General features: G+C 37.5%; 1 protein-coding gene across 3 annotated transcripts in view; it reads right to left on the bottom strand.

Annotated features, from left to right (window-relative positions):
• Positions 1 to 22,257, bottom strand: part of syne1.L (spectrin repeat containing, nuclear envelope 1 L homeolog) — a 285,490-nt gene that overhangs the window by 210,994 nt on the left and 52,239 nt on the right. For 2 of the 3 annotated variants that reach the window (XM_018263031.2, XM_041562726.1), the window contains 8 exons: positions 19,458 to 19,519; positions 16,697 to 16,792; positions 15,832 to 15,915; positions 14,001 to 14,093; positions 10,333 to 10,511; positions 7,389 to 7,591; positions 6,335 to 6,444; positions 224 to 331 (listed from right to left, as the gene is read on the bottom strand). In XM_018263031.2, coding sequence (XP_018118520.1) covers positions 224 to 331; positions 6,335 to 6,444; positions 7,389 to 7,591; positions 10,333 to 10,511; positions 14,001 to 14,093; positions 15,832 to 15,915; positions 16,697 to 16,792; positions 19,458 to 19,519 — 935 coding nt within the window. Of the gene's footprint in view, positions 1 to 223; positions 332 to 4,304; positions 4,344 to 6,334; positions 6,445 to 7,388; positions 7,592 to 10,332; positions 10,512 to 14,000; positions 14,094 to 15,831; positions 15,916 to 16,696; positions 16,793 to 19,457; positions 19,520 to 22,257 lie in introns of all 3 variants that reach the window. The other variant, XM_041562725.1, reaches the window with a different exon arrangement.

The following is a 22,257-nucleotide window of genomic DNA, read 5'->3' as shown; positions in this document are numbered from 1 at the left end:
ACACTGCCTCAGCTTGGGTGAAGGCATTTGTGCCAAAATCCACTGTGTCTGCCTGCACTCAAGCAGAGGCAATGTTGACAGGTGCAGGCGCATCAATCAGGACAGCAGAGGAGAGGATTCTCCACCTAGTCTGGTACTAGCCTAAAGAATGCCAAATAATGATCTCCCCTCCCTCCCCTCCCGGACGTTTTTACCTTGTGTGCTGGAAAAACACGATGCATACCTGATATCTGTCCTGTAAGCTGCTTTCTACCATTTGAGCCCGACTGATATCTTTTTCAAATTGTTCAAGCCAAACTTTCATATCTCTGAAAACAATCCTGTCTTCTCTCTAAGAGAAAGGTGAAACAAATTAAACATTGTAAGGTTTTTTATAAATGATGCTGTCATCATCACAATTTCTAAGCTGTTCCTGTTTTTACTTGTAATTCCAATGATGCAATTTAAAAATTATACAGTAAATAACAGTGAAGAAAAAGTATACAAAATATTTTCTGGTATGTGGTCTCTCTGTACCCTGCCTTTAAGAACTTGTAATTTATGGCTAAGGTCACACCTATCCACTTGGTTTTATTTGGTGATGTTTTGGTTGTTTAAAAAATATTGCTCTTAAAAGTTATTGAGCATATTTTTTCATTTTTAGCTTTTTAGAATTCTTTCATCAGTTTCTTTTTAGAATTCTTTCACCAGATTGGCAGAGTAGCCAATTTTTGCCTAGGGTCTTCAGCATTCAGGGCATTTTGGTGCTTTTGGTGCCATGTGTCTTAGGCCTAGAGGCTGCAATGAAAAAGTAAGAAAAGACTGTAGATGAGGCACTGAAGTTCATAACTTATAAAGAAAGCATTCCCTAATTACTTAAAGGAAAACTATACCCCCCAAACAATCTAGGTCTCTATAAAAAGATATTGTATAAAACAGCTCATATGTAAAATCCTGCTTCATGTAAATAAACCGTTTTCATTATAATATACTTTTCTAGTAGTATGTGCCATTGGGTAATCATAAATAAAAAATTGCCATTTTAAAAAATAAGGGCCGCCCCCTGGGATCGTACGATTCACTGTACTCACAAACAAACCAACAAACCATACATGTTAGGTCACATGAGCCAATTAACAGACAGAGTTGTGTCTTTTGCTTCCACACTTCTTCCTGTTAGAGTTGAAGTATTTCTGGTCAGGTGACCTCTGAGACAGCACAGAGACCATCACGAAATGGTGGCTCAAGGCAAGAGATGTAAAAGGGCAATATTTACTTAAATATATATTCCAGTTTGGTAAGATTCTTTAATATGCCACTTAATATGATATGAACTATCTGTTGCTTAAGTGTTCATTTTGGGGGTATAGTTTTCCTTTAAAATGTGTAAAATAAGGTACAAAATAAAGGAGTTGTTCACCTTTAAGTTAACTTCTAGTTGTTGTTAAGAGTGACAATTTGCAATTGGTTTTAATTTTTTTATTATTTGTGGTTTATGAGTTATGTAGCTTTTAATTCAGCAGCTCTCTAGTTTGCAATTTCAGCAATCTGGTTGCTGTATTCCAAAATACCCTAGCAACCATGAATTGATTTGAATAAGAGACTGGAATATGATTGGGAGAGGACCTGAATATAAAGAGGAGTGATAAAAAGTAGTGTGGTCTTACAGAGCATTTGTTTTTAGATGGGGTCTTTGACCCCCCATTTGAAAGCAGGAAAGAGTCAGAAGAATAAGGCAAATAATTACAAAACTATAAAAAATAAATAAGGAAGACCACTTGAAAAGTTACTTAGAAATGACCATTCTACAACATACTAAAAGTTAACTTAAAGGTGAACCACCCATTTAAGTTAAGCATGCATGAAACAGCTGCAGAGTCTGTATTCACACAAAGGTCATTGTATTGTGTCATCACTTCAATATATCAGAAAAGGTTTACAGGTTGAAGAGAAAGAAATTCAGATATTCCATTTCATTGAGATAATGATCAAAACCTTTATTCAGAGCACAAGTAATTATTGACATTGTATAAGCCATAGCAAGAGAAAACATCAAAAGTATAGTTTCAAAAGTATTTTCACTTCTGTAATGTTAAATTGTCCTACAAATGTATGAGGTTTGATAAGGCAGTATATCATTGGGGAAGGTGAATAAATTATAAATTATTAGTCTTTAGTTTGAGCTAATGGTTACTTAGAAAATTACATTTTATCTAAGGCTTTACTGCAGGCAGTGACAGTAAGCAGATGGCATCTCTGCAGAATAGAACTCCCGTAGTCCAATTTTCCTCTTAAATAGAGGCCAAAGTTGCTAAGCAACACAATCTGCCGACACAGTGCAAAATGCAGTAAAAAAATCTCAGAAACGAAAGTTCTGAGAAAATTATCATTAATGAAATCATTATTAATGTTAAAAAAGACTAGGCTGTACATACATAGGTGAAATCTCAGAAAACGAATGTTCTGAAAAAATTATCATTAATTAAATTAATATTAATGCTAACAAGACTAGGCTGTACTTTAGGTGACTTTGAGTACAAAATAACATGAGTGTACGGACCCTGAGAATTGAACTATCCCTTTATACAGGCAGTGCCCTTTCGTTTGGACATCTAATGTGGTCCTTGGTAAACCCTGGGTAGTTATTTTACTTGCAAAGGTCAGAGTAATATGACAGCAGTTCAGAACTTGCCCAGTAGATGGAAATATGTTATGATATAAAATGAAGAGCACACATGTGCTCAAGGCTCTTTCCTGGGATCCCATTGGGCAGGGAGGTGGATACAGGATTGGGTCTGGGCAGGTAACAGGACCAGTTAGGTAAAGCTAGTGGTAGTTAGTCCTGTAATAGTTACTATAGGAGTGAAAGACAGGGTTGTGATAGCTAGCCAAGCAGTTAGAGGCTCCAAAAAGGAGGTTCGTTTGGTAAGTACCCTGCTAGCATAGGGACACAAGCGGGTGAGCTCAGGGGTAGGGGAACTGCCAAGGAGTAAGATATCACTGTGGGATGAACAATGCGATACTACCTCTGGTAGGTCACTGTGGCAGTGAAGACTGCCTAAGAAGATATTTACCTGTGCTTTTTATAATACTGTGATATAAGAGCTAATATAAGTACTGCTATTTCCACAAAGTCTCGGCCTCTGTTCAATAAAGAAGTTGTTTGGTTGAAGAAATCCCTAGACTCTGTTATTGGTGAAGAGCCTGAAGTAATGTAAATTTTTCTGGGAGTTGTACCTAGCCTACAGTAACTGGTACCCTGAGTACATTGGGAGCACAAATCTAAGCACACTCTAAGGCACAACCACGAGTGTGCTACATAATGTAGACTACTTTATTAAGTCTGCTTTGTTGGCGCATATATATTCCTGCGTCAGGTTTCAGAAAATACTCATGCGTTTTTTTCTCATGTCCCCATTTTTCTCGAACCAAGAATTTTTTTTTTTGATAAATCAGCCCCTGTGTAAAATAAGTTAAGCCTAAGACTGAATGGCACTGCAAAACATAAATAGAAAAAAACTGCAAGGCCTGAACTAGTGATTGCCAAAGTGTATCTTTGGGATAACAATGGGGTATTGGCTATGCTGAATACAAGTTTCTTTATATGAAAGTGCTACCTGCAAAGTCACAAACACAGCCTGCACCTAGGTGTCCCCTCACCCACCCCCTCTCCACCACAAAACTTGTACATCGTGCAGATGCAAAAGTCAGGGAGCCGCAGGAGACTCATCCTGCTCTTCTCCTCATGCCACAGCTTAATCCAGGCTGCCAGTGCATCTAGTGGGCACTAAGGGGTGCATACAGTGGCGGAACTACCAGGGGTGCCGAAGCTGCGACTGTACCAGGGTCCGCACCCCCTCATGGTCCTTTGGTGGTTGGCACACAAGTGAAAACGCAGAGAAAATTGCTTTTGGAGGAGGGTGGGGGAAGGGGCCAGCTGCACGGCCTGCACCTGGGCCCTGCGTTATTGGGTGAATACTTGGGTCCCTTAGCACTCCAGCACTTGCGTCCCAGGGTACTGTTTATGACCCCTAGTATCTCGCTACACAACAAAAAGTTCCTAAAAATTGTATCATTTCAAACAACCAAACAACCCAACCAAACATGGATGCCATGCAAATGATAAGATATAAAGACACTCAAAGATGAAGCTAAATGAAGATAGAAACATTATAATGCTTTATTTCCACAAAGCTATCAAGATCAATGTCAACTAAATCTATTGCAAAAAAAAACGATTATTAAGTAGTACAGTGGAACGAATACATTGTGTTGAGTTTCTGGGTTTACTAGAAATTAAATGACGCTATACATTACAGACATACCTCTATTATGTGTTCTATTTCTCGAGGATGAAGCTCAGACTGGAAGGATAGCATAGCACAGGAAGAATGCAGATACAACATACACTAGTTAGCAGACAGCGAGACATGCAGAACAAATGGCCTATCAGTGGCAAAACACTGCTATAGATTTATATGAAAACTTCGTATGTCATGCTGAAGATGAAAGCATATGAATAAACATGAAAAACACACTGAACAAGAAGTAGATTGAACAAAGCATATGGAATAGCACAAACTTGATTGTACAGGTTCAGATGTATGCACATATGCTCCTGCACCTCACTATTCTTGTGCTCCTTTGTCTCTTCTACTCTGTTACTTAGCACTAGTGATGAGCGAATTGTTTCACCAGCCATGGATTTTTCAGTGAAATTCCACATTTCACCATGTTTTTGCAAAATTGCAGCGAAAATTCACAGCGGAAAAATTTGCTGTGACAAAAAAGTCGTCAAGACAAAATTGTCGCAGAGTCAAAAAATTCACCATAAGAAAACACGCCCATTGACTTTAATGCATTTTGACAAAAAAGTCGCCATAATTAAAAAGCCCATTGACCTCAATGCATTTCAAGAATTTTTCAACATTTTGCAAAATTACCAACGAAGCAAAACAGACAGATTCGCTCATCACTGCTTGGCACAAGTTTTACGCCTTTCTATTCTACACTAACAATATTCTCTACCAACCATGGTATTATTAACCCTATACCCATCTAACAGATTTTAGCCTCTTTGGCCACATCTATCATATCTTTAGACCCATCTGAGTATTGTCCATAAATTTCTATATATACATGTACACATACACAGTACACCTCCGTTTTGTACTAAATGGGGTTTGTTTTCAATTTGACGAAAATTCTGAAAATCTCAATCTTGAAAAAACACTTTAAATTTGCCATAGACAGCTCTAATTGACTTCTACATGAACTCGGCAGCTTTTCGATGCCGATGGTTTACATTCTAGTTTTACAAATTATTGAATAACTGTACAACTGTATAACATTTGATTTTTTTAAAAGCATAATATAAATACAGGAGTTTAACTTTGATAAATCCCCTCCCTAGGTGTATGAAGTGGAAATTTCCCAATTATCAGCAAATAATTAAAAAAGTGTTTAAAGGGAGTTCACATTCATGAAACGTATACTTTTCGTAAATAATGTTTTTAAAATACGTCCTATTTTCTGCTTTTACTGTTATTGTATAATTTAGGGTTTAAAAATTAATTTTTCTCACTCTCCTAAGTAATTCTTTCCAAAGAGTGTTAATGAAATATCAGCGACTAATGTATGGGTTACAACAGTTGATCAGGTTGCTTGGGAAAAATGCTAAGTAGGAGCTTCTGCTACTGAGCTTTGTATTAACTAATGTATCAAACTGTAAAAGTTTAGAAAGTCATCAACTTTGCCCACTTAAATAACAGTGTGACTCAATTATAAAAAAATCAAATGAGTTAAATGTGATTGCATTTAATCATGGTTAAAAAAAAGTACATTGTGCCATTATTCTATTCATTTCAATGAGGCTGGAAATGATTCAGACATTTTCACCACTGACATCTGTAAGGAAGTTTTTTGCTTTTCTTTTAATAAATTCAATGCAATCATTCCATTCCACTGCAATTTTCAGGAATTGTGGGAAAACACAATCTCCAATATAAAATGTATGCAAAATATTGATGGGGCATTGGCAGGAGGTATGCAGACATTATGCTTCCCTCCCCTGACCTATCTTGCAACTTATAGGGTCTATCAAAAGAACAAGATATGGAGTGTCAGCAACTCAGCATGCATATGGTGCAAAGGAGTCCCTGCACTATTGTAGGCAGTTTGCACAGGGCTGACTTGCACCTGTCATTGCCAAAACTCCATGAAATGAGATCCCAACAAGATCCAAATGCTACTGACATTTAAACACTTATTTTATCAATATATAAGGAATTTGTAGAAGAAAATGCACAGTCTTGCCCAGGAATATCAATCAAATGACAGAAGATCCCTTACTTACACTATCCTCCTGTCCTTCTAATGAGGTGTTGTGGGGGTCAGGATAATGTTTGAGAAACTGAGCTATGTAGGTCATAATAGACTTCTCATCAGGTTTATCAACATCCACATCTGTATGTCAAAACAAGGAATACAAGTATTTGTTAAGCATTAATTGGCTGTAATGTACATATAACTATAAATAAAGTAATTTACATTTTTATGAATACTAGATTCAATAGCATGCCCCTTAGTGCTCATTCAGCATGCACTTGTTCTTCCTGTCTTATCCCCGTCTGGCTGTGGTCAGACCCCAGCATCATGGGGTGCACACCATTCCATGCCTAACCGCCTACCTTATGTTCCTTGGCGGCCTGCATTTTCTGACACACCCTAAGTCACATATCTGAATGATGCACAAGTTAGGGGATAGATAAAGTCTAAGAGGGGATACACTTACTGATTCCCCTCACCTGACCTTCATAATACAGAGCTGATGAACACAGGCAGCATGTATTCATTGGGGATTTCAATATATGGGACATTGAGGGTAATTTACTATCCCCCCATGCAGATGTGCAGATACTATGAGGCACATACATGCCTCCCCCTTCCCATCCCTCAGTAATGCAGGGCTGCTGAATGTAGGTAGGGCTGTATTCATGGTGGGAGGCAATTCAGGGATAGAGGAAGGCAGTGTGAAAAGTGTCAAAAATTTGCCAGTTGCAGCCATTTATTTTGCACTGCCTTCATATAAGTAAATGACCCCTATTGTATAGATCAAGCCCAGCATAATGGCTGCATGTTCAGCTGGAATAGAAGAGGGGATGGAGCATAGCAGAGGCCTGCAGAGAATTCAGCGATGAATATCTACAAATAAAAACTTGTGATAGAAAACTGGAAAATGTCAGTATCACTGTCAGTAACACTTATATTTATTATTAATACATATCACAGAAAAGCAATATAAATATATCAGTGCCAACAACAACAACAAAAAATTTTTTAATTCATAAAAAGTGTGAAACTTTCATCATTTATTTAGTTTTAATGAATCTGAAGAATTCATACAGTACCTTCTGGATCCAGCAGCCTTGGGATTCCCAACTCAATTTCAGCTATAGAAAAAGCCTCCTCGAGGTTTTCCCGATTGGTTCTCCTCTTCAGCTTTTCTATATCCATGTCTACCAAATCTGGACGGATTGCATATATTACCGAGTGAAAGGCAATTCCATTTCTCCAGCTGGGACCAAAATCCTTTACTTCGATACCAATCCGCCTAAACAGTTAAAACAAAATATGTTTGTTTTTTTTTAAATTGAAGGGACGGTAACATTGTCTAACACTGCTAAATGATTCCTCTTTTCTCTATGGTTATATCTGTGCTTGCACTATTACATTTACTACAGTTATGTAGGGCAATCAAGCCATACTGGGCTGCCATTATCCATATGATGAGTACGATCCTAGGCATAGATATACACCATTTTCCCAAATCAAGTCTGAGATATCACCCCTGATCGGAACTAGTCACCCATTCAAAGTCACTTATTACTAGCAATTGGGAAAAACACAACTCCCACCCTAGCAGAATGAAAGATCTGTGTATGCATGAAGAGGTAATGTACAGCTGTAGTGAGAAATTCGATAAGATATGGAATATCTGTGTTTTATGGAATCATTGCAAGAGAACCCTGGAGCTACCTGCGCCCTCAAAGGTGGCAGTAGCTTCAGGGTTCCCACAGCGACCTGTGTCAATTGATGCAGTAAACTTGCCCATAAAGAATTAGGCACAGACATCATTTTGACACCAAACATCAGAAATGACAACATCTGAACACCAGTGTTTTTAAGCATAAATGTTATTTTCATTAAAACGCATGCGCAACTGCACTTGTCTTTACCACTTATCAAATAATGTGGGTGTGAGAGAATATACACTGCAGCCCCAGATGCCCTGTATATCACGGAGGCATGGGAAAGGAAAGAGAAAATAGTGAGAGGTCATAATACTGTATATCAATAAAAGTTAATACAGAAACGGCTCAGATTGCTGTTTGGAAAGCTTCAGAATTTATTTTCTTAATTTCATTGAAATATTGATTATTTTACCAATGCTGGACCTAATAGGCATGGTTATTTTCACCTCAACTACTATCTTAATGTGACTATGATTATTACCCTTGTTTCATTTGATGTTTATTTTCTATGATGAGTACAGAAATCAAAATCTTCTGATTTGTTTCAGAAAAGGAAATATATGCTAACACACAATATGTACGTAGATTGTCAACTCAATCAATGAATGAACAAATCAGTTGTTAATCCAATTCCAAAGCTAGGATTGACCAAAATGATTAGGGGGCATATCTATTTGATGGACAAATATTGGGCTGAATATATTTTCAGCACATCAATCCTGAAAATCTGATCTTTTAAGGCTATTTCATGCAAATTAATTCCTACAAAAGTCTCTTATGGATGATATTAAAGGTACAGAAGTGCGTTTTAGGTCTATTACAGGCTAACATTGCCTTCCATTTTCCTTCTATTAAACTCAAACATTATCAACTATGTTTTACATTCTTCTTCTCCATCTTCATCTCTTGAACATTCATACAAATAGCCACCTCTAACATATTCAACCTTCCAATGATAATTTTTCACCACTGTTTCTACCCTTAACTCTTTCTATTCAATATTATACAGTGGATGATAGGTCATACATTTCAGCAAACTTGAGGAGTATAGGCCCCAATTTCATATAAGTCCATGATGATAGGTTAGTACATTTTCCTATGCTCTTAAACCAGCTTAAATTTTTTATTTTGCTCATCCATGTCAAGGTTCACCTTTCAATATGTTCTACCTTACATTTCTCTTGCACATTTCTCCTAAGTCTGTAGTTTATTTGTTCTTATACTAGTGACAAACAGCCAATTTTAACAGTGTTTCCAGGTTGTTTCTGCCATTGTTAGGTATAAGCTGTTAGAGATAAGCAAGGCTTAGCATAAAGTCATAAAAACTAAAATACTAATCAACAAAAATTATAAAATAAATCTATAATAAGGAAAGCAGTTTGGTGTTGACATGTAAAGCAACGAGATAAGAATTAGAGACATCACACGGGCCTGTTTTGTTAAATGCAGTGTCACACGTCTTTGCCACTCTATATTCCACTTACCCGTTACGAGTGATTTTCCTGCACATTTAAAACGGAATATAAATTAGTAAGTATGCTTGATTCAAATGTTAGCAGAAAAATATAAAAAGATCCATGATTGGAAGACTATGTAACTATTGTATATCCCACCCTGCTGCATAAAATAACAGGGCCTTTAAATGTACTAATACTACCTGACCCAACCAGAATGCTAATTTCAGATGCAAACAGCAAGCGTGGATAATGAAATTGTTAAATATGAAATGTTTGGTAAATTTCAAGGCCAGTTGTAAATATTTCTTGCTTTCAACTTCACAGAATGGGGAAATGCCCACTCTGATCAAATAGCCCTCTAGGATGAATAAACAGTTATAAAAGGGGTAATAAATATAAACTACAGAGTGTTACAGATCTAAATATCTTTTCACTGCTTTTTGCACACCTGATACATTTAAGCGCATGCACCTGCTTTGTTAGACACTGGTCGCAAGCTACAAGTATGAAACCTATTGGGACCCAATTTCTTCTAGGATTGTTTTGCTACCAAATGGCTTTATGCTAGCTTAGTTAAATAGAAATAATACCTTTATTGCACAAATATAAAAGCACCTATTTGAATTTGAATAGCACATATTTGAATTTTCATATAAACAAAGTAATTCATTTATTTGCTTTGAATATTATATGCCACTGGATTCTACCAAAGTTGAAGAACTGTTTGTTTAAACAGGATACGATGGCAAATGGAAATGCATTATTTCAGAGCTTTCTGGGTGATATTTTTTTAAACACAGATTCCATACCTGTAGGAACAGAGCAAAGAATCCATGCAATGGCATTACAAACATTGTACTTACTTGGCCGCTGTGTATTGCACCCATCTCAGCAGTGCTTTCTTGGCGCTTCCTTGGATCTTGTTTACTATTTTGCGTTTAATAGGAGGAGTTGCGGCTTCCGAACTCACAACACTATCCACTGAAGATGTGCTGCTGGACAATGCATGCAGCTGGGGAAGATTGCTTGTTAATTCTTCTATCTGTTAGAAACAGAAAATATATGTTTCCTGTGATTCCTCATGGTTATGGAAATGCTAGTGGAGAAATCAGGTCACTACACCAGGGCCCTCCCACCATGGGGCAAGCACAAAGGGTTGCAGGGATGCTGCTGCACACTGTCAGGATTTTTCTCCGATAGGGGTGATGTGAGGGGTGTTGGAGACTAGTGCACCTAGGCCTATATACATTACATCTCATATCATTTTTATTGGTTAATAGAGTTTCAGTACAATTTCCCCAATCACTAGAAAACTGGCTACCCATTTGAGAGCAAATATACAGTATGATTAGCGGTTAAGGTTTACTAGATCTGGTATGAACTTTGAATACATAACTCTGGTAAGACAATCTCACACACTCTCATAGTAACATGCAAGTCTGCTAGTTCTACAAAGTTTCAAAAATGTGCCGAACGGTTACATAACCATGAGGCAGAAAGCAAGAACAGTGGGACAAATTTACTAAAGCGCGAAGCGGCTAACACTAGCGCAAATTCGCCAGTGTGATGTAATTTCGTTACTTCGCCATTTACTAACAGGTGCTGGCGAAGTGGACCTACTCTAGCGCTAATTCACACCCTTACGCCAGGCGAAGTTGCGCTATTGTGAAGGGACATAACTACGATAATTCACTAATTTTACTGAACGTTACCTCTTCCGCCAGACTTGCATTCGCCAGCTCAGACCAGGCGAAGTGCAATAGAGTAGATAGGGCTTGCTTCAAAAAAAGTTGAAATTTTTTCTATGTCCCAAAAAACGCTTGCGTCTTTTACTTTTTTAAGAGTGATAGGCTGAAAAAGATCGATTTTTGTTGGGGGGTACCCTCCTTCCCCCCTACATTTCCTAACATATGGCAACTCAACGATACAATGGGCACATGTGTAGGGCAGTAGAACACCTTTATTTTATTCTGTAAAGGTTTCCTGGGCTTGTGTAGTGTAATGTAGTTGCTGCACCATTATATTTTAACTTTGCGCCGTATGCAAATAAGGCATCGCTAGCGTAACTTCGCTTTGCCTGATGAAGTAATGGTAGCGCAACTTCGATACCGTTTGCTTCCCTGAGTGCAACTTCACATTTTAGTGAATTTGCGTATGGCTGGCGAAACTATGCCTGGGGAAGTACGGCGAAGCTGCCGCAACTTCGGATCTTAGTGAATTTGCCCCAGTGTGTATAGAGTCATTTTGTGACAAAATAAGAGATACCAGAGAAGAAAGAGCTACTGAAAAACAAAATTTATCAAATGACCTTTTTATGATGAGAACAGATTCTCTACTTACAATCTTTATGTCAAGTCTGACATTAACCTGTCAAGGTTAATGGACTCAACCTTTAGTAATGCAACAAGCATGGTAATTTATATAATAAACAAACATTTCTAAATGTTCTGTCAAGCTAAAGGAAACCATCCTTAGTGAATAAAAATATCTCCCTTCAGATCTGTGTTATAAATTATTAAGCTTTTAAACTGAACACTTGAACCACAAATGCTCAAGTGTAATGTATAGATACTTCTTTTATCTCCAAATTGCTGTATGTCTGAGGATCCAATCAACATAGTAGCATAACAAAAACAGTGTCTGTAAACAGCATTAGTATCTTTGAAAAATACACTTTACCTTTACAAGTAGTTAAAGAATTTAGAATTCAGAAACAGCTTAGTGCCCCAGAGAAAATGATCACATTTTAATGGCTTTTAAAGGGGTTGTGCAACTTTGAGTAAACTGTTAGTATGATGTATGATTTTTTTTATATTATTTGTGTTTTTTTTAGTTATTTAGCTTTTTATTCAGGGTATCCAGTTTGATTTGATTAAGAGACTCAAATATGAATATGATAGGACCTGAATAGAAAGATGAGTGATAAAAATTAGCAACAAAAAAATTGTAGTCTTACAGAGCATTTGTTTTTAGATGGGGTCAGTAACCCCCATTCAAAATCTATAAAAAATAAATAAATAATGAAGACCAATTTAACTATTGCCTTGACTTGGCCATTCTATAACATACTAAAACTTAACTGAAAGGTGAATCACCCCTTTAATTCATTCCTGCTTCCATAAGAGTGACAGGTTACCAAAACATACAGCTTAGTTCTACACTGTGCGCCCAATAGTATCTGTGCATCTGCCTGTCCTTCCGACATATAATTTTCTTGAGCTTTGGGCTGTGATGTTGGGGATTAGGCCTGGATCACAATCAGCATTTCAGTTTTTCCCACAGGTGTTCAGTTGGGTTAGGGCCAGTGCTCTATTCTATTCAGATTTTGTTTGCAAAGGGTATTATTGTGCTAAAACAGTAAAGGACCTTCCCCAAATGTAGCCACAAAGTACATAGCACATAATTGCCAAAAATATTGCGTTGTAGCCTTAAAGCAATACTGACACATTTCTATAAAAATCAAAGGAACATGTCAGTATCAAGTAGTTGCTGCTTAAAAGCCCTCCTGAAAGCCACTCCCAGCCCTGCGAAACTTTGCGCAGCCGACCCGCTCACACTATTAATGGAGCTTCTGCCTTGCTTCCGTAATGCTGGGCTGGGGGTGGAGTCCTGTTTTCATTCGTAATTAGCTTATGGAAGGATTGTGCCACCCCCAGCCCAGCGTCACTGAAACTGCACAGAAGGTCATTTAGCAGGGTCGGGTCAAAGCAGGTTTGTGGAATATTTTCCCTGAAAGCCCCCCCAGCCCCGAAAACCTGCTTTGAGCCAACCCTCCGACCCTGCTAAAAGACCTTCTGTGCAGTTTCAATGACGCTGGGCTTCCATAGGCTAATTACGAATGAAAACAGGACTTCAGCCTATGGAAGGATCTTTCTGCCCCCAGCCCAGCATGAAGGAAGCAAGGCAGAAGATCTGTTAGTAGTGTGAGCGGAGCTGGGGGCGGCTTTCAGGGGGTCTTTTAGCGAAAATATTCTGGGTGCAGCAACTACAGTACTTGATACTGATATTTTCCTATGATTTTTATAGGAATGTGTCAGTAACGCTTTAAGGTTTGCTTTGCATGCAAATAGGAACCCCAAGGTTAGACTGGAGCATTGAGGGCCCACCAGGGTTGCAACACCAATGGCTCTCCTGGAAGCCACCTGGGGCCCCCTCCTGACTTCCAAACTTCCCCACCACATTTTTTCAAAAACCACAACTTTTTCCAAATATTGCACAAAAACCAGCATCAAAATGTCCGAAACCCTCGAAAATCATGAAGGCAAGAAACATCTTCTCCCACTGACGTCTACATGACTTCCACAGGTTTTAGCTGGAGTATTTTCAGATTCAGATTTGCTGCAGTTTTGTTGCATAATAAATCACTTTTTCAGATTTTTTTGAGACAAGACTGACCAGAAAAATTTGACCTTCAATAAATGTGCCCCTAAGTCTACTAGAAAATCATGTAAAACCTACCTACCTTCATGCATGCCACAAATCCGGGTCTGTGCATTATGATTAGCTAAAGTGAAATCTAAATTTAATTTACCTGGAAATACAGGATTATGGTCCATATCAAGCCAAGAACAATAGAGGGTCTCCCATCAGCAATATCTGTTGAGTTTATATTCACCAGTTTAATCTGAAGAAAGAAAAAAACCACATTTCATTGTACATAAATGTCATTTTTTGTCACGGTGTGTTTTATTATTTCTATATATTTACAGGCCTGGATCTGTGGAAGGCCACCAAGGCCCTGGCCTAGGGTGGCAGGATTTTAGGGTGACATGCTGCCTGACCATACCCACATTGGTTCAGAAACACTGGGGATGTGCAGGAGATAAAATAGTTTTTAAATTTCCCGTACGCCAATCCCCTCTTCAGTCCAAATGATGAAAATTTGCCAAAATAAAGGGGAGGGGACAGGGGCGACTAACGTCAGCAGGCCTGGGGTGCCCGCTTTGAAAATCCGGCCCTATATACGTATTTCATAAAGCAACAACATCAACAAATTGATAAGAAAAATGTGAAATGTGAAAACAATTAGATTTTGTTTTTTTTAATAAAGGCATTACCTATTTAAGTGGTTAATAATAAGAGCACCTTCTACCTATATTATCTGCTCACTACATTGCAAGCTTTTCTGTACTGCAGGTAAAAGGCTATATTTTTTTGGCAGCCTTTATAGATTTAATTTCGAATACTAATACTAATGTGAAAATATGCATACACACAAGATATTTTTAAATAGCAGAAACATGCTACTGGTATATTATTTATTTGTGGAATGTACTCAATGTACCCAGTTAGCCTAGTCTCAGGACAAAGTGTTTTTTAAATCATGAACATAACATTCAGCCCAGTTTGTTTTCCAATATCCCCAATTTCTACTGTTTTAGATTCCTGGATCAAAATTGCACTAACCGGTGATCCTCTGTATATTGACTAGCATGTAAAACAAAACAAGCATTGCTTTTTTTAATTGACATATGGCAAAAATATCTTTTTACCATAATTTTACATAACTACCTAACAATATGACTCTCAGCATAAAATACAGCAAAATGTATACAAAGTTAAAAATATAAAAAATCACCGTACTAATAGGCTTCTGTCATCTTACTTAAGGTAAATAAACCTAACCTGTCTCTTTAGATCTGGGTATCGTTGTCCAATCTCGGAATATTGATATATATGTGATACAAAACCGTAGAAATATAATGTTATGCTAGCTTTGTTTTATGTTTCTGTTTATATTTCTCTTTCTCTTAATGTATCTTATCTTATATGGCATGCATACTTCCTTCACTATGTTGACTGATACTGGGACTTCTCTGGTCCACTGATGTATGACATGCTTTCAGAAATCTTTAATAAAAACAACTTTTAAAAAAAAAAAAAAAAATATAAAAAATTTTGCTGCAAAGTGTACCGATGGGGTTTGTCACCCACAACAACATGGCTTGTTGTATATAAAGAAAAGGTTACAGAGCTTTTTATTCATTTAAAAATACTATAGGGTTACAGGTATGGGACCTGATATCCAGAATGCTCTGGATCTGTATTTTTCCAGGTTAATTTGGATGTACTAAAAAAATAATCTAAACATTAATTAAACCCAATAGGATTGTTTTACTTCCATTAAGGATCACTTAAATATTAGCTGGGATCAAGTACAAGTTTCTGTTTTAATATAGATTCAATACCCCATTTCTGCAACCTAGTACCAGTGAGCATGCATATGACGTCCACAACTGTATCATACTGTATTTCTGTCAACTTATATACAAAGTCTGAAGTGTAAGCAAATACCTTTCTGATATTAATGGAATGTTGGCTCTACAACAGTTACTGAAATATTCCCTAAACTGTCAACTTACCCGTCTTCCTTCTAAAAACTTAAGGGCTGCTCCAATGTTAGCCACCCAATGAATACGCTTCATTTGTTTTCCTTTTTCACAAGGCTGGAAATAAAAGTAGGTAGAACATATTAAATTTGCAAGAAATAACAATAATAACACAGCGTGCTATAAATTGTAAATTGTGCCGACAGAATATTCAGCATACTTTATTTAATACCTATGTAATCTTGTTGCTTCTACTAAGATAAGCCTTCAATTCCCCCATTCATCAAACCCTCTCCTTGTTTTTATAAAGAAACTGCATACATTTTATAATTAGCTACTTGGCGTCATGTTCATTGCTGGGAAACTATAATAATAAACATACCAATTAAAAATCTTTCGAAAACTAGCAGAATTATTAGGATCTCAATGTAGAAAATACGTCAGATGACAAATACTTTATATAAATGGTTCTAGAATTCTAAAGAAGAGAAACGTATGGTATACTGTAACTGTACCTTCTTATAGATTACCTAACCATAAGGAAAATAAGTACTTTTTATACAGTCATTGTTTAAAAAACATATCTGATAAGGAAAATAAAAAAAAGATAATATAAATATGAATGAATTATAACAAGTCACATCTCTACAATAAACTGTATCATACATAACTGCAGAACCTGATGGTTCAATGGGTCTTGAAAGGTCTAATAAAGTAACTATAGCAAATGAAAGCATTAATCAAGCACACTTGATATGTGTCCCTATAAAATACACTTCCCTAATAAATCAAATGCTACTTGCTTTATAAAAATTAATTTCTGGAATGATTTGCCAGCATCTGACCATTAATATTAGAGAGATCCTTTTCATCAGTAACAGTAAATGTGTATACTTACTAATTTTTGGCCAGACAGGACTTCTAATAGTGCAATCAGCTTTGTTCCATCTTTTATATCTTCAAACAGCTCATTGATTACCATCGGGGGCTGTCTCTGCACAAAATAAATTACATACATTTATTCAGGGTCACCAAGTAGCATCACTGTAGGATAGATCAATGGATCAATACTGAAAACAGTAGCCTGAATAATGTGTGTGTTTGTGTGTGTGTTTGTGTTGTTATTTTTCTCCAGAAAAGATGGCCACCCAAATAGCAAACCTTTGATTCACAATAAATTTTCCTTGACGAAAAATGAGAAAGCTGAAATTCAGACATGATAACCAAAATGTACAGTTACACAAAAGAAGGCACATATTAAAACACATATGGCATTCACAAATATGATGTCATTTCATAAAGGCTTTTGTAATAGCAGTTCATTTCTAAAAGATGTGTCTACTTTATAAGAATTAAATCGAGTTTTTATCATCTCCAGTAATAAAATGCCATATGGGATCTCCAGGGAGCAGATTATTACTAGCATCTGTCTCAGCATTGGTGCACAGCCACAACTTTCTCTCTACAGACAAAAAAATTTAATGGAAACTAAGGAAGCACTGTAAAGGTGGCCATAGACGAAAAGATCCGCCGTTTGGCGACATCGACAAACGAGCCGATCTTTCCCCAATATGCCACTAATGGGCATGGCTATATAGGGGGTAATCTGAACGTTCCGCCCTATGGCCGAAGGATCAGATTACGATGAGAGGGCTCCGGCGGGATCAGTCAGGACAAAATCAAACCTGTCCGATCGACCAAATGACCAATCTCCGCCGGATGAAATATGTCAGGACTCTCCACACATGGTCCGAAAATCATACGAATCCTTGATTCGGACGATAGGATCTTTGCGTCTATGGCCACCTTAAGGATCTATGAATGTAAGTGTCCCTAGAAGGGACCCAAACTGAGCACACCCTATTTACATAAGTACCCATAGACGCTCCTTTTCCTGGATGTGATCTTCCATAGAATACAGGTGGACATGTTCACAGGGTATAGCTGGCAAAATATAATAATTAACTTGTTGAGTGCCCAGAATATACACACCCTGGCTTCTTTTTGAAGTTAATGTTTTTCATTGAACCGATAATTCTTTATTTTTGTGTATGGAAATGTCCAAATTTAGCTTTTTACTTGCATCTTGTGTTTAACTGTTGGGCCATCTTTACTAGCAGCCTTTCAGCACAGTTTACATGAATACTGCCAATTCTAAAGGCAAGCAATAAAAAATATCCGGTTTCACATTTGACAAAGAACCTCACTGCTTCCTCTTCAGAGAACATGGATATCGTACAGCAGGTTGATAAATGTTTTGCATTCAGCAGAGGAAGTGCCAGAGACAAAGTTTTATTCAACATTCATTGAAAGTAATACTGACACAGCAGATTCAATTTTCTAACTAGAAGTGCCATCCCCAGGATGCAATGTAATTTTTTCAAAATTGCTGATTTTTTGAGCTACATCAGCCCAATCCAATGCACAATAACAAGGTACAACCAAAGTTCTCACTCCGTACTCAGTGAAGAGTATGTTCTTTGTAGCTCTGTACCTCTGAATATACAGCAACAAAACAAAGTGGCGTCCTCAGGACATCATATCTTGTGAATGGAAATTCTCAATAGATGATATTCAGTGTAGCCCACTCAATCAAATAGTAAGTTGTGTATTAAGTGACTATACCTTGATTTTGTTTAGAGACCTTTTTACCATCAAGCTGATGCTTGGTCCTCGGGCCAGCAGTTGGGGGCTATGGATCACGGCTCAGGGTATTGTCCTAGTTAGAACCATGCTGCCATCTTGTTTCCTGTTCATGGGATCTTTGATACTGCCCAAAACTATGCACATGCACAGTAGAGCAGAAGTTGAACTTTTAACATCTATATTTTTATTCTACTGCACATTTATGCAGCCCAGGGCAGCAACAATAATACTCTGGCCCGGCAGGTTTTCCAGCAAAGAGAAGCACCGGCCTGGGTTCTGCGGCTAGTGTTTATAAATTAATTGCTGGGGGTGCCTAACTGACTGGCACTCCCAACAATCAAGCATTTCCTTGTCCTATAAAGTGACACTGATGGCTGCAAAGGTGCAAAACTAATTTTGAAAGCTGTCTATAAGTTTTGTCATGTTTCATTCAAAAAAATTTAAGTAATTTTGGAGATTGTGCTTTAATAAATACTACATGCACATATTGTAGCATACTCATTGTACTATCCTGCCTCTGTTCATACCAGGTGCTAAATTACACCAATGAATTTGCCCCAATAATACCCAATAAACCATTTGCAAGTTAGAAAATTAAAGCAGAGGTTTGTGGTTTCAGCCTTTTTCTGTTCAAGCCTCCCTTTCCAACTTATGGACTGGCACCCCTTGACCCTTACATATATCTGAAAACACTGCTATATGTGCCATAGAAACATAATTTGTCCAGTTGTTAAGGCAGTTAATAAAAGTACATATATCACTGTAAGTGACATTTATGCTAGGCTTTCAAGAGTATCTAGGAGATAAAATAGGCATTCTCCCTAAAATTCATCCTTAATGGTATTGAGGCAGGGCCCCCAGTCACTAATTCTTTTGAATGTTTTTACTGTCTAAAACCCCCAAACCCCTTTTATAGCTGTAAGGGAAAATAGAACAAATTTATGAAGAACTGTAAGTCTACACAGTTGTTTAAATTAGATTCTATACACATGAAACAAAATATTTTAAATTACCTTAGCTAAATGAGAATTCATCCATTTTGTAAATGTTCTCTTCTGGACTGCCTCTTGCTCATCTAAAAAAAAAGAAAAAATAACATTTCATTAAATTCACTGTAGGTCACTATATAATCAGGTATTTATTTCCAGTTCTTTAAGCTTTATAGTAATCTGTAAATACAGCTGTGCAAATACAGTATAATCCCATTCTGGAAAAGTGGCATTCAAGCAGATTTCCGCATGATATTGCAGATTTATGGCATGGAGATGTATGAGCATACAGATTTACTTTCCCTGACTGCTGAGGATAGGAAACTTCAGACGGTCCCTATCTGCTCTGCAGGAAAACGGCCATACTTTCAAAAGAGGGAGAGGGACTCCCCAGAACTCGAGCAGCTTTGTTTCCCTGTAGAACAGCCAGCGACCATGTAGAGATTCATATCTGCAGCAGTCAGAACAAGTAAATGAAGGGGGAATTTCACTGCATACTGTCAGGTTTCTTATAAATACTGTTCAGATTTTTTAATTGAAGTATATTGGGAATAGGTTTCTTTTTCAATTAATAAAGTAAAACATGTATCTTTGCCTTTACATCCTCTTTTATGTTTCCAACTCCAGCTGCAGGGACAAAGATCATGGTGCCAGATTTAAACAGATAAACTGGGATTCTATTTGGAGGATTTTTTTGCTGCAGCCACTGGTTCTGGAGAGTTGGAGAAAGTTTGTATTAAACAATATAAAAACTATAAAATCCACATTAGATTACATGACAACACAGAAACCAGTGCAGTCTGCCTATTCTTATTATTAATAAGTCAGTCTTACTGTATCGGCTTTTATGGCAGATATTGTTTGACTTGTGCTGTTTTGATAATTTATGACAATCCCTAAGAATCAGCCCAAACCACACTGAGCATGTGCATGGTCTTGGTCTTGTAAGATTGTGACCACCTGTGTCCAACTTTGAGAGCATTAATCATCACAAAATACAGCCTTTCTAGCATCATTATATTTTAGTCTTTAGTTTCCCTTTAAGAGCTGATATAAAAGCATTACCACCATCCCTGAATGTGTGGGGATGCTGAATCAAGGTAACAAGTAGGCAGTGTTTTACATTTTATTAGATATATAACTGCTTCTTGAAAAACATGCAGAACACACACCTGTACTAAAGCATTATACTATTGTTGTTTTCATTCTTCATTTTGACAATGTTAACTTTTATGGCGACGCTATATACAAGTTGAAAACCTGTGCTCTTTTTTAACGAAGTAATTATATGTATACTCAAAAGTGAAAGCAATGGAAAAGGTGGACATCCATATAAGCTAATTAATAATAATATTGTACTGTGTGTGCCTTTCTCTGCCTGCCCTATGCTCCCTGTGTGTGCCGTACCCTGCCTTCCCTATGCTCCCTGTGTGTGCCATACTCTGCCTGCTCTATGCTCCCTGTGTGTGCTATACTTTGCCTGTCCTATTCTGCCTGTGTGTGCCATACTCGATATGCCCTATGCTACCTGTGTGTGCCATACTCTGCCTTCCCTATGCTCCCTGTGAGTGCCATATTCTGCCTTACCCATGCTCCCTGAGTGTGCCATACTCTGCGTGTCCTATTCTACCTGTGTGTGCCATACGCTGCCTGCCATATGCTCCCTGTGTGTGCCACACTCGGCCACCCTATGCTCCTTGTGTGTGCCATACTATGCCTGCCCTATGCTCCCTGTGTGTGCCATACACTATCTGACCTATGCTACCTGTGTTTGCCATACTCTGCCTGTCCTATGCTACCTGTGTGTGCCATACTCTGCCTGCCATATGCTCCCTGTGTGTGCCACACTCGGCCACCCTATGCTCTTTGTGTGTGCCATACTATGCTTGCCCTATTCTCTTTTGGGTGTGCCAAAGTGGGAGGTTTAAAGTGGGTGTCGTTCAAAACAGGGAGAGGTCAACACTGGCTTCCATTATCGACCCTCCACTATGTAGTCCAGACAAATTCCGGCCCTCAGTACAGCACTGTACTAGCATATTCTTTCCCATTAGGCATTAATGGCATTAAGCAGTTAATGGAAAGCAGAATGTGGTTAACTGGGCTTCTCTCTCATTTCCTTTTCACACAGACAAGCTTTGCAATAGTATTTAGCTTTTAAAATATTCATGACATTTGACTTCAGGCAAATAGCCAATTACATACACACTATTTTATTGTAGCTGAAAAAATATGTTGATTGACTTTTTTTTTACCTCCCATAATGTACAGAGAATTTGCAAAAAAAAAATATTTTTGGTGATAGGTGGGGAACTAATAAAATATATATTTTTTTGTAACGGATGGTGATAAATCCATGTATTAATACGATTAAGAAAATGCTACAAAAATAAAAAAAAATAATATGTGTTGTGTAATAGAAACTATAAAACATCCTTTTAACAGTATAAATATGAGAGGGGAAATGACTTTCCCAAAAAGGTGAAAAATTTCCTCAAATATGCTAACCATACATAAAATTATACATGAATTGGGATAAACCACTGTATAGAGCACCTGTTTTAAATAACAATAGGTTATAGGCCCATAAAGTATTTATAGTTATATATGATTATTGAACAAATTCTGTGTGGCTGGTCAGTTTTAAAAGCCAGGGACATTTACAGGTCCAGTAAGTCAAAATCATTTAAGGAATTTAGAAAGACTTGGCAATTATACAAGTAAAACTCCAACTGACTTAGTTGTAATTTAATGTTAACAATGTGCATTGTTTGAGGGTTCTGAGGAATAAATGGCATTATCAGCGGGAAATAGGGAAATGTCAACA

This window comes from Xenopus laevis, chromosome 5L, assembly GCF_017654675.1.
Source record: "Xenopus laevis strain J_2021 chromosome 5L, Xenopus_laevis_v10.1, whole genome shotgun sequence".
NCBI classification, from domain to species: Eukaryota; Metazoa; Chordata; class Amphibia; order Anura; family Pipidae; genus Xenopus; species Xenopus laevis.
Note: the sequence above shows the minus strand (reverse complement) of the source record. Positions and strands in the feature narration are given on the sequence as shown.